Here is an 11,419-nt window from a genome sequence, read left to right on the forward strand (position 1 = left end):
GAGGCTGTCTCGCAGAAGCCAACAAGGCCAGTATTTCGATTCCACATCTTTGGGGCCCCATCCAGCGGGCTGTTTCAGGGGAAGATTCTGAGCCATTGAAGAGCAGCTCCAGGAAGTCTCCTGGGTCTAGAAAATGTTCTGTGGTGATTGCTGGTGGACTGGATATCATCAATCCTTCTGTTAACAGTGGTTCACAAGCTGAATTCACTCAGAACAAGAGGTAGCACAGAAAGCAAATCTCATTTGGAGGTGAATGGGCAGCTTGCAGAGCCAGACCATTTGCACAAAGAAGGGCATGCCACTGACACAGCCAGGATGATCTATTTAGTGTCTCTAATAAGAGCAGGAGGAAGCTGATAATGAAGAAGGCTCGTCATAAGTGTCATCTGTTAAATAAAAGGAGGCAGATATACCTTTCAGAACGTCGACAGATTAGAGGATTGTACTATTGCGCTAGCAGTGCTGTATATGTCCCTAGGTGGAATTCACAATGGAACCCTCTGGGAGATTTGAAAGAGCAAATTTGCTTGCACACAGGAAAATGTAGCTTGGGCCCTTTGTATCAGGGACTTTTTCCCTTTAGGACCCTCCTGGTGGGTGGCCTGCTTAGGCTTTCAATTCAGAATCCAAGGAATTCTTCGAACTGTCCAGCAGAGGGACCCCTGGCCTCGTTTGTAGATTTCTCGGTAGGCAAACCTACTCTAACCAGCTGTTCCTGGACCCCCCACGTGTGGAAGGTGAGCTGAGGGGTGCTGCACCTTACTCTGAGGAACACTGAAGGCCCTGAAATGCTTTAGGCAAGGAGAGGCATTATGAGGTGTGCACAGCTGTGTGGTGGCACAGAGGCCACTGTGCAGCCAATGTGGAGATTTGATTAAGGGGCAGTACTGAAGGCAGAGACCATGAAAAAGGAAACTGCCAAGTTCAGGCAGGATACCGTGTCCACAGGGATGGAGAGGAGAAAAACACTGACTGTACAAAGTGGCAAAACTGGTAAGACCTGACAACCGATCAAATCAGGGAGAAAAATATGCCCAGGTTTCCAGCCCAGGCAGCTAGGGGCAGGGGCGCAGGAATGATGTATCCTTTCCAGTATCAAGACCGTTGGTGTGAATTGCCGAGTTCTGGGGATGCCTATAACTCTGAGGGCAAACCAATAATATGGGCTACATGCCCAGTAAAATGGGTATTACTGCGGCCACAGGGCCCTGGCACCTGAATCTAGAAAGCGCTCCGTCAATCACAGCCACAATCCTTAACTCTTGTTTGCTGACAAGTTTGATTCACTGGTGGCTTTCAGAAACAACCGGTCCTTTCCTCTGTTGCTCTCAGGAGTAATGTCTTTGAGTAAAATTATTCCAAAATTCAGATCATCTTCTTAAGAGAAATATCCTAAAATATTAACTTGCTTATAGTTGAACACTCTACATAGGAGTACACTGAATTTCATCACTTTAAGAACTATTTTGCACTTTTTCTTCGCTAGAAATAATACGTTTTGCTGGGATCATTTATGGCTTTGGCGAGAGTGTGCTAACACCTAGTTTTACAATTTTCAGGCACAGATTGCAATGACTCTTCTCTACAGCCCATAACGGTGGACGCTGAGTCTTTCATTTTCTGTGTGTTGAAACAACTGCAAGTTGTTTTCTGAGGAAGGCTGTGCTTTTTTTCAGCAGAAACTCGCTGTACTCCCTGACACTAGGTTTATATTGCGGAGGCAGGCATGTACACACCCTGATAAATCTCCCACATGTTCGTAAACAGCTTTCTCTGCGAAGAAGTCTTTGCCTTCTCTGCAGATTGTTCTCATTCAACATATTCCCAAATGAAGAATTTGCTGGTAAAACAGTAGTAATTTGTTAAAGCATTTTGAAGACAGAATTGGCTGCATTGATTTCCAGGCGAATTGTAATAACTTACACTTTCATTGGTTGTGCATAACGGTTCCAGTTTCAAAACAATATCATTGACATTGGACGTTGCATGAGGTTTTAGTTTAATCTATGCCAATTTAATAAATGAAAACTAGAATGTAGATTTAATATCTCTATCTTTAAATATTAGTGAGGTGTAACACTTTCAACATTTACTTGCCATTTTTTTTTCATGTGATACATTTTGCCTGTTACTAGGTTTGGGCTTTTTGCTCAATTTTATAGTAAAAAAGATTTGTACTACATTTTCTAGATCTTAGCACTTTCAAATAAGTGGGATTTGAATTCGTTCCCACTGTTTTTTAACTCGTATTTTTCTATATTCCTGGTCTTTGTTTTCTGCTTTTCACTGTCCTTTTAGCGGCTCTTTCTTAAACTTTTCAGTTGAATAACTAGTTTACTCGTTGGTAATGAACAAATTTTTCATTGTTACAATTTATATCTCATTATAGTATAAACATATTCAGATTTTCAGTCCTGGGCATTACTTAAAGAAGGCCATTAGATGTGTGTCACATGGGAGAGTGAGGTTTGTCGCTGAGAAGTAAGCCTCTCTACCATGGAGCAGAACCAGCCCCCCTTAAGTATGGCACCAAAGTCCCATGATGCTACTTCTCAAATTTTGTTCCACAAAGAGCATCTTGCTCAGGCGCTCCATGAGTTAATGGTCTGGAGAAAACTTTATAAGCAATCATAACTAAACTAAACACAGACAAGAAATACTAGACCAATATGCCACTTTACTGGGCCAGCTAAACCTCCTTTGGGGACAATTCTCAGCTGGGGCATTGCTGTCTCCTTCAACAGACATTTGCTGTTGTAAAAATAAGTACACATTGCTTATGGACAAATGCGCAGGACTCTCTGACCCAAGGAGTTTCTAGGAAACTGCCTCCCAGTTTTTGGAGTACCTGACCACTTAGACAGCTTGAGGAAGATCTCCTGCGGCCTGGCAGGTCCTGGGGCGGGGATCATCGTCCTGGAAAGCTCAGCTCTGTGAGTGCTAGGAGTAGAGTCTGCATCTTGTGGGTTCCTCTCCTAGTCAGCTTCCTAAGGGGCAGCGCTGTAGGACCAAGGACAGAAATCGTCGAGTGAAGAGCGGATTGGACTTGAAAACAGATGCTACCGTGGCCTATAAGAGAAAAGAAGGAATCTCTGGGCACATATACAGATAAAATCATGAGCAAAAGTGGTGAAGCAAGGAGTAGCTGCCATCCAAGTAGATACATGGTGTGAAGAAGTTAAGCACCATGGGAGGGGCTGCTATTGCAGCAGCTGTGGTGGCACCTCTGATCTGCCACTAGGTGGCAAGAGAATTCCACCGTGGCCACTAACCTCATCTGGGACGTCGGCTTCATCCTAGAAGTGGGATATGGGATTGGATTTCTTCTGATAAGACAGTGGCAAGCAGGGCTGATAGTCCCCCGTCCACAGGAAGAGACTATGACCACAGGAATGTCCTTTTGTGTACGCCAACCTGGTGTGTGCTTGAATATCCTTCCTCAAAACACTCAGGCCAGTTCGTTCCCTTGTCCCTTTCCTGCCTAGACCAGGTTCATAGCCAAGGGCTGACCGCGGTTGTTCAGCAACTTCAGGCATTGCCGGCTGACTTCCCCTACATGTAAGAATTGACCCTTTCCCCCAGGACCTTCCCCTAGAACTCCGTGTTGCTAGGAATCCCCCTTGCCACGCCCTCCCCTAACCCAGCCACTACTGCCGACAATCTGCAGGGTTTCTAGTTCAGTGAAGCCTGTTTTTTACTTTTCCCCGTTATAAGCCTGGATATCCTGCAGAGAGCACGTTTCCATCCCGGTAGCAGTGGGTTGGTGAAACCCAAAGTTGAACTGCTGGACACCCCCACACGGGCCACATGATTGACAAATGCCCCTTTGGCCAATTTTTCCATGCAGCCGGACCACCTGGTTATTTGTGGTCCTGCAGGCAGATGGCCCTTCTTCCCCATAGACCATTAAGGACATTTCTGCTTCTAATAACAACGTTACTGGCTGGGCACTGACGTCTGTGCTTTAATTAATCTCCTGGAGGCTTATCTCTTCACCTACAAAATGGAGATAATAACGTCTCCTTTGAAAGAGTATTGTGAGAATTGAATGAGACCAGGTATACAACCCCTTCCTGCTTCAGCCTCACTGACTTTGTGCAGTTTTGTTTTGGTTTAATGGAAATCTTATGTTTTACCACCCACTGAAATGACTGCATCCTTATAAAGATGAATGGAGTACTCCCCTTGGAAAACAATTCCACCACCGTGTTTTTTTCTATGACTGAGAGTAGTCTCGGTATTCATGTCTATTCAGAGAATACGGCAAAACTTGGCTTCCACCATCTAGTGTAAAAATTAGAATAAAGACAAACACTTCTGTTATGCTGAAAGTATATTTATATATATAGATATAGATATTTACTTCTCTGTAGACAGTTTATACTGATGAGTCATTTGAACATTCAAAGAACAACCGATTACAATGCTACATGAACTATACCCGAATGAGATGGATAGCTTCTCGATTCCTTTCACAAAGCCAGCACAAAGCTGATACCAAAACATAACAATTAGAACACAAAACAGAGAACCACAGATCTCACTTAAAAATACAGATGCCAAAATACAGAACAGAACAGTAGCCGATTGAAATCAACACCACATGAAAAATGTACAAAGCTTTGGCAGATACGAAACCAAGTTGAAAATCCAAACTTGCACGCGTGGAATTGGAACACAAACACCAGAAACAGAAACGTCCCCCCACCCTGTCAGTGGCCTCTGGCCAGGGAAACACGGGAGCGAGATCTCTGCTACACCTATTAGCGGGGAGGGGGCCTGCTGGTGGGGCCGCGGGCACTGTCAGTGCTGTCAGGTTCATCCTCATCTGTGTCTTCCCACTCACACTCTGCCAGCGCTTCAAGGTAATGGAATGGCCAGCACCGTGGATCTTTCTTATGGAGCTTGGCCAAAAACCTCAGGACAAGCATCTTGCTCGTTTCCAGGAACGCTCGAGGGCCCCAGAGGAACTCATACTCTGCGGGCTCAGTGTAGGGGATTCGCCTGTACTCCAGGTACTTCTGCCTGACAAACACTTCGGTGATGAGCTTCTTAGTATTTCCAAAGAGACCATTCGTCTCCCGGACATCCAACCCTAACTTGAACAGAAAATTAAAGATCAAATCCTCCCTGACACAATTGCCTTTCATAAAGATGAGGCTCAAGACCACCATCAGGAGGCCGAACTTGGGCCTGTCTAAACAGGATGCCACCAAATCCCCTGCATGGTAGCCCAGCTTGTTGATGATAATGTAAGCGTGGTTTTTGGCATCAATTTCTTTCAATTGATAACCAAAGGCACACTCTAGCTTACTGTTGGCACGGTTGATGATACCTAAGCACTCATCTTTAGACTCTCTGATGATGGCTTTCACCATCTCCGAGCGCTGGACAGGCACCTTGGCTTGGTCCTTGACTAAGAGGAACTGCACCAATGCATTTGCTCTCTCATCCAAGGGAGACAAGGACTGTGCCTCCACCTTGGAATTATCCTGGGTGGCACTGGATCCCGGAGAGACACCTGCAACCTCAGACACAACCAAAGGCAGAGGGCTCCCTGGGCTTTCAGAGAGACCCAGAGCCCTGGAGGTGCTCGGGCCCTCCCAGGCACTCAGGGCCCAGGATGTGCTGGGCCCCTCCCAGCCACTCAGGATCCTGGAGGTGCTAGGGCCCTCCCAGCCACTCAGGCCACGGGGGGTGTTTGGGTGCTCCCAGTCACCCAAGACCTGGACAGGGCTTTGGACCTCCCAATCACTCAGATTCAGATTCTCCCAGGGCCTTGGGCCCTGCCAGTCATGAAAGGCCAGCGTGTGGCCACCGCTGTCCTCTTGGGCTTCCAGATGCTTCTTCTTCCGGGTGGCCTTGCCAGAGCGGCGTGGCATCTCGACGGAGGTCTTGGAGGCCTCTTGAGTGGTGGCAGTTGCCTGGGGGGCAGCTGCTGTAGCCATCAGGAGGGTGGGCACTGCCTGGGATGCCTTTGAGGCATTCATGTTGGGCTGTGGGACCCATGGAACTGCAGGCAGGGCCTCTACACAGGCAAAGGGATCCTGCAGAGCATATGGCAGTGACTTTGGGGTCTCTGAGGCAGCAGAGGGGCCTTTAAAGGCATTCAGAGAGGCAGGCTGAAACTGGGAGGTAGCTGGGAAGACACTTGAGGAGGGAGCAAAGGTCTCCGGTGTGGCAGGCAAGTTTTTCCAGGTGGCTGGCAAGTGTGCTCGCGCAGCTGACACTGCCTTGGGAGCACAGAAGGTGGCAGCAAAGATCATGCGGTCTTTTGAAGGGGCCCTGCGCTCCTTTGAGGAGGTCCTGCGCTCTTTAGAAGAGCCCCTGCGGTCTATAGAAGAGGCCCTGGATTCTCCTGATGGAGTCATCAATGATTTAGCGGAGCCCAGGGGAAAATTTGCCGCTGCTAGGGGGGGTCCGGGCTGGGCCTGCAAGACCGCAGGCGGTGTCTGCCAGGAGGGCTGGAGCTGCAGTGTGGGCAGCTCGGCTTGCGGACCCGAGGCCTGGGCCTGCTGGGGGGGTAGCTGGATTTGCACAGCTTTTTGGGAGGGCGGGGCTCCCTGAAAGGGCTGCTCCAGCTGGACCATGGGGGGAGCCTGCCTCTGGGCCTCCTGGGCAGGCAAGGGCTGCCAGAAGTGGGTGGGGGCCTTCTGGGCCTGCCAGGCCAGAGCCTGTGTCTGCTGCACCTCCTGGAACTCCATTGACGTTGGTATTTCGTGTGGCACTGGGGGCTGACCTTTGGGGGCCTGCCAGATGATGGATGGGCAGTGCACAGCCTGCGGGGCAGACAGTGGGGCAGACAGCGGGGCCGGCAGCACAGGCTGCGGCACCTGCGGGCCAGCGGGCGGCGCCGCGGGTACCTGCGTAGCAGGTGGGGCCGTAGGCACCTGCGGCGCCGCCTGCACCTGCGGGGCCGGCAGCCTAGCCTGCGGGGCCTGCCGCAGTGGAGGTGGGGGTGGCAGGGCCTGCCAGAGAGGTGGCTGGGTGGCCAGGACCTGTGGGGCAGGTCGGATGGGCGGCGGCGCCTGGCGGATCAGCGGTGGGGCCTGGCGGATCACAGGTGGAGCCTGGCGGATCACCGGTGGGGCCTGGCGGATCACCGGTGGCGCCTGACGGATCACCGGTGGGGCCTGGCGGATCACCGGTGGGGCCTGGCGCACTGGTGGTGGGCCAGGGCGGATGGGTGGTGGGCCAGGGCGGATGGGCGGGGGCCCCTGGCGCACGGGCGGCGGCACCTGCCAGGCAATGGCTGGTGCCTGCCAGGTGACCTGCGTGGTCTGCCAGGTCAAGGGAGTGGCCTGCCAGCCTTGCGGCGTGGCCTGCCATCCTGGCGAGGTCGCCTGCCAGCCCGGGGGTGTGGCCAGCTGCGCTGGGGGTGCTTGCGGGCCCTGGGGAACCTGCGGAGGAGCCCTTATAACTTGAGACTGGATTTGCAGGATCAGAGGCTGAGCCTGCGGGGCCCAAGAAGCCATGGGCTGTGCAGGTGGGGCCATCGGCTGTGCAGGTGGGGCCGCTGGCTGTGCCATCGGTGCTCCTGAAGCTGGAGGCTGGGTCATCGGAGCTCTCGCACCTGGAGGATGAATCATCAGGACTCCTGGACCTGGAGGCTTGGCCATCGGGGCTCCTGAAGGCGGAGGCTGGGTCATCACGGCTGCGGGAGGCGGCTGGACCATCGGGGCTCCCGGAGCAGCAGGCTGGACCATCAGGACTCCCGGAGTCAGAGGCTGGGCCATCAGGACTCCCGGAGCTGGAGGCTGGGCCATCGGTGTCCCCGGAGGGGGAGGCTGAGCCATCGGTGTCCCCGGAGGGGGAGGATGAGCCATCGGGGTCCCCGGAGGAGGAGGATGGGCCATCGGGGTCCCCGGAGGGGGAGGGTGGGACATTGGGGTCCCCGGAGGGGGAGGGTGGGACATTGGGGTCCCCGGAGGAGGAGGATGGGCCATGGGAGCTCCGGGAGCTGAAGGATGCACCATCAGGACTCCCGGGGTCGGAGGCTGGGCCATCGGGGCTCCCGGAGGCGGAGGATGCACCATCAGGACCCCGGGAGTTGGAGGCTTACCCATCGGGCCCCCCAGCGGGGGAGCCGGGACTATCGGGCCCCCTAGGGCAGGAGGCTGGGTCATCGGAACCACCGGGGCGGGCAGCTGGCCCTGTGGGGCCTCCCAGGCAGGCTGAGGTGCCTGCCAAGCGGCCAATGAAGCCTGCAAGTCAATTGGAGGTGGATCCCAAGGGACTGGCGGAGCCCGGGAGGAAGCGGGCGGGGCCCGCATCAGAACCGTAGGGCGGCTATAGACAGGCGGCTTCGGGGCCTCCGCTGGAGGACTCGAGTCACCCAGATTCTTACTTAGCTGCGACATGTCCCTTTGCTGACAGCTGGTGGATCTTTTCCTCGGACAGCTGCTGGGCCTTTTCCTCCAGAGAGAAGAGAATGCCTACGTGGCTGTTCAGAGGCTCCCTCCCTGCTGAATGCTGAATAGGAAGTGAGTGCTGCTCGCTCCGCAGCTTTCCGCAGTAAGGAGGAGGGGGGAAGGGGGCTCAAGCCCGCCCCTTCCCCGCCCCCGACCACCACAAGTGGATATTGCATAGGGGCGTCTACCGGAGTCCTGGCTGACACGAGATCCCTTCTCACTCTGTCCAGTCCCCAAATGCAGACCAGTCAGACTCCACATGGATGAGTTTTCACAGGGGAGTGACAGGAACCCATCCATGTTTTATAAAAATCACGGTACTGCAGTGTGGAGTGGGAGCAGACCACTGGAAACATGGAAGGTATCCAAGACCGGGGGGAGATGGTGTGGTCTGGGCTAAGATGTGAGGCGGAGAATGAGAAAAGTGCATTTACGTAAGAGAGTTTCAGGAGTTATAGCAGACAGATACCTGTATTATAACTGAATAAAGGAGTCAGAGACATGGAAAAGGCACACAAGTCCCTGTCTGGAGAAAGTGGAAAGTTGCAGGGACGGTTCCTCTCTTAGAGTCCCAGGAGAGGCACACGGGAAGAGAGGCTGATGAGTATTGGCAGATACAGGGCATTTGCGGTGCTGTGGGACTGCCAAGGAGAGATGCCCTGTAGGCACTCCTGTATGATGTCTTGGGAGTCCTGCTTGGCTATTCCTCATAAAAATAGAGTTGTGGGAGGGAATGTGGTTGTACCAGATCTTGAAGAACACAGGCATGTTAGAGACACATGGAGAAAAGGGATAGCAGCAAGTAGAGAGAGAGGAAAAGAAGTCAGGGAACTGAGACATGCCACAAACCAGTGGAAGACAGCATTGTTAGTATGGGGAAAACTGCCTGTGGAATGGCTCGGATGCAGGAACAGAGTAGGTTTCTCAGTTGCAGAACAGGAAAGAAATTTTTAAAATGAAAACCAAATAACGCCCCTGAAGATAACAAAATGGGTATATAAATAGATCAAAAATTGATACATTTGGACATACAGGAAAACAGGCAAACAATAACAAAATTTCTGGGGAAAGTACTCGTGACAAAAATCAGTTTAAATATGAGACAAATCAAGTATTAACAGACAAAGCAGATGACAATAGTATTATTGGACAATGCTATACAGCTTTATGGTGAGAGGAAGTGATAATCTCAGTAGTTGAAAAGTTTTCTGGAAATATACAGAGTACTAAATATCAAGGATGTTTCGTTTAAATAGGCTGTTGGCAGCCTAGGGCAGGAGTCCAGAGTGACAAAATGTGCCACCAGGGGGCAGATTACGATGATGAAGGGTACACCCCACTCCTCCCCAGGTACCCTTAGCCAGGGGTCCTCAAATTTGGTAATTTATGGATCCAAGGGAAGGTATGTACACACTCCTAATGTTATTATTGCCTTAAATAATAATAGAAGAATTTGGGGGTGAAGTTTCAGTGATTTTCTGGACATCTAAGGGATGTTGTTATTCCCAGGAAACTCTTTGCAAAACAGTCAGATTTTTAAGGGTGTTTGATGATACAGTAGCCCCCCACCTTATCTGCAGGGGATACATTCCAAAACTCTTGATGCCCGAAACTGGAGACAGCACCAAACCTTATATGTACCATCTATCCCTTTCATTCTCCTTCTTCACAGTTTCACAGATAGTTTTGTTTCTGCCGTATAGCTTAGCAATCTCAGCATGCGATTTTTTTCTTTCCTTATTAAGTCAAGAACTTTCACCTTTTTCCTTCAAGGAAGCACGTCATAGCTTGTGTTTGGCATACCTAAATTGCCAGGATCACTACTCTTGCATTTTGGGGCCATTATTAAGTGAAACAAGGGTTTCTTGAACACGAACACTGGGAAACCGATGGTGGATTTGATATCTGAAGCAGCTACGAAGTGGTTAATGAGTGAGTAGTGAATACGGTAGCACTCCTGTGCCTGCAGTTTCACATTGTGTGGATTCAGTTACCTGTAATCAGCTGCAGTCTGAAAAATTAAATGGAAATTTCCAGAAATAAACAATTTATAAGCTTTAGATTGCATGCCATTCTGAGTAGTAGTATGAAATTCTTGTCTTTTGTCCTGCCTGGGGCATGAATTATCTCTTTGTCTAGTGTACCCATGCTGTATACACTGTCTGCCTGTTATTCACTTAGTAGCTGTCTCGGCTGTCAGATGAAAACGTCTTAGTACATATAGGATTCAGCACTATTTCCAGTTTCAGGCCTCCACAGGGGGTCTCAGAATATATCCCCTAAGGATAAGGGTGGACTACTGGACATCGCTCCTGTGTACCCCGAGAGAAGGCCATCTACCACAGCACACAAAAATCTTCTGCAGAATGGATACTACCATGTTTCATGGTTTTCCTTTCTCCCTTGAGTTAATGGCCCAGATCCACATAGGATTTCTCAGTTTCATGGGGGTTTGGAAACACTGTAGAGGGACCAACTCTAAATACCTAATGCTCACTATCTGCTATTAGCAACTCTTCTACATGGCCATTACTGGCTGTGAATGACTTTGGAAAAGTCAGTTTATTTTTTAGCCTAGGGCATTTCTATCCTCACTGAAGCATACATTTTTTCCACTCTAATTCAAATGTATAAACTACGCAAAGATTCAGTTCTCCCACTAACCATTTCTTTTCCCAAATTATGACAGGTGTGACCTGCAGTCCACCATGCTGTTAGTCATCCCACACAATGAATGGCTTCCATTAGAGGCTGGCTGTTCTCACTGATGTTGGAAGTCAGTGAATAGCACTGACACACAGTGTCAACTCCCACCAAGTCCATTCTATGAAAAGAGCTCCGATTTATGTCAACAGGCAACACCGAAGCCAGAAAGAAAAGATTAGGTATTATGCAAAGGAAAAAAAAGATGTGTAGGAGTAGTTAGAAATGGAAGATTAATAACTTCTACACCAGCACCATTCCCACTCCTTGGAAATATTCTTTAACTGGCAGGGAAAAATTAGAGA

At 50.3% G+C, this 11,419-nt stretch overlaps 1 protein-coding gene across 1 annotated transcript; it reads right to left on the reverse strand.

Annotated features, from left to right (window-relative positions):
- Positions 1–4,320: 4,320 nt before the first annotated feature.
- Positions 4,321–8,461, reverse strand: MAGEL2 (MAGE family member L2). Its single transcript, XM_017850157.1, has one exon. It carries the CDS (start codon positions 8,358–8,360, stop codon positions 4,764–4,766), a length of 3,597 nt encoding a protein of 1,198 aa, XP_017705646.1. The 5' UTR covers positions 8,361–8,461; the 3' UTR covers positions 4,321–4,763.
- Positions 8,462–11,419: the final 2,958 nt, after the last annotated feature.

The sequence above is a fragment of the Rhinopithecus bieti genome, unplaced genomic scaffold (assembly GCF_001698545.2).
Source record: "Rhinopithecus bieti isolate Rb0 unplaced genomic scaffold, ASM169854v2 scaffold_32955, whole genome shotgun sequence".
NCBI lineage: Eukaryota > Metazoa > Chordata > Mammalia > Primates > Cercopithecidae > Rhinopithecus > Rhinopithecus bieti.

Coding starts and splice junctions, on each gene's coding strand:
- MAGEL2 (XM_017850157.1), bottom strand. CDS start 8,360: ATGTCGCAGCTAAGTAAGAATCTGGGTGACTCGAGTCCTCCAGCGGAG.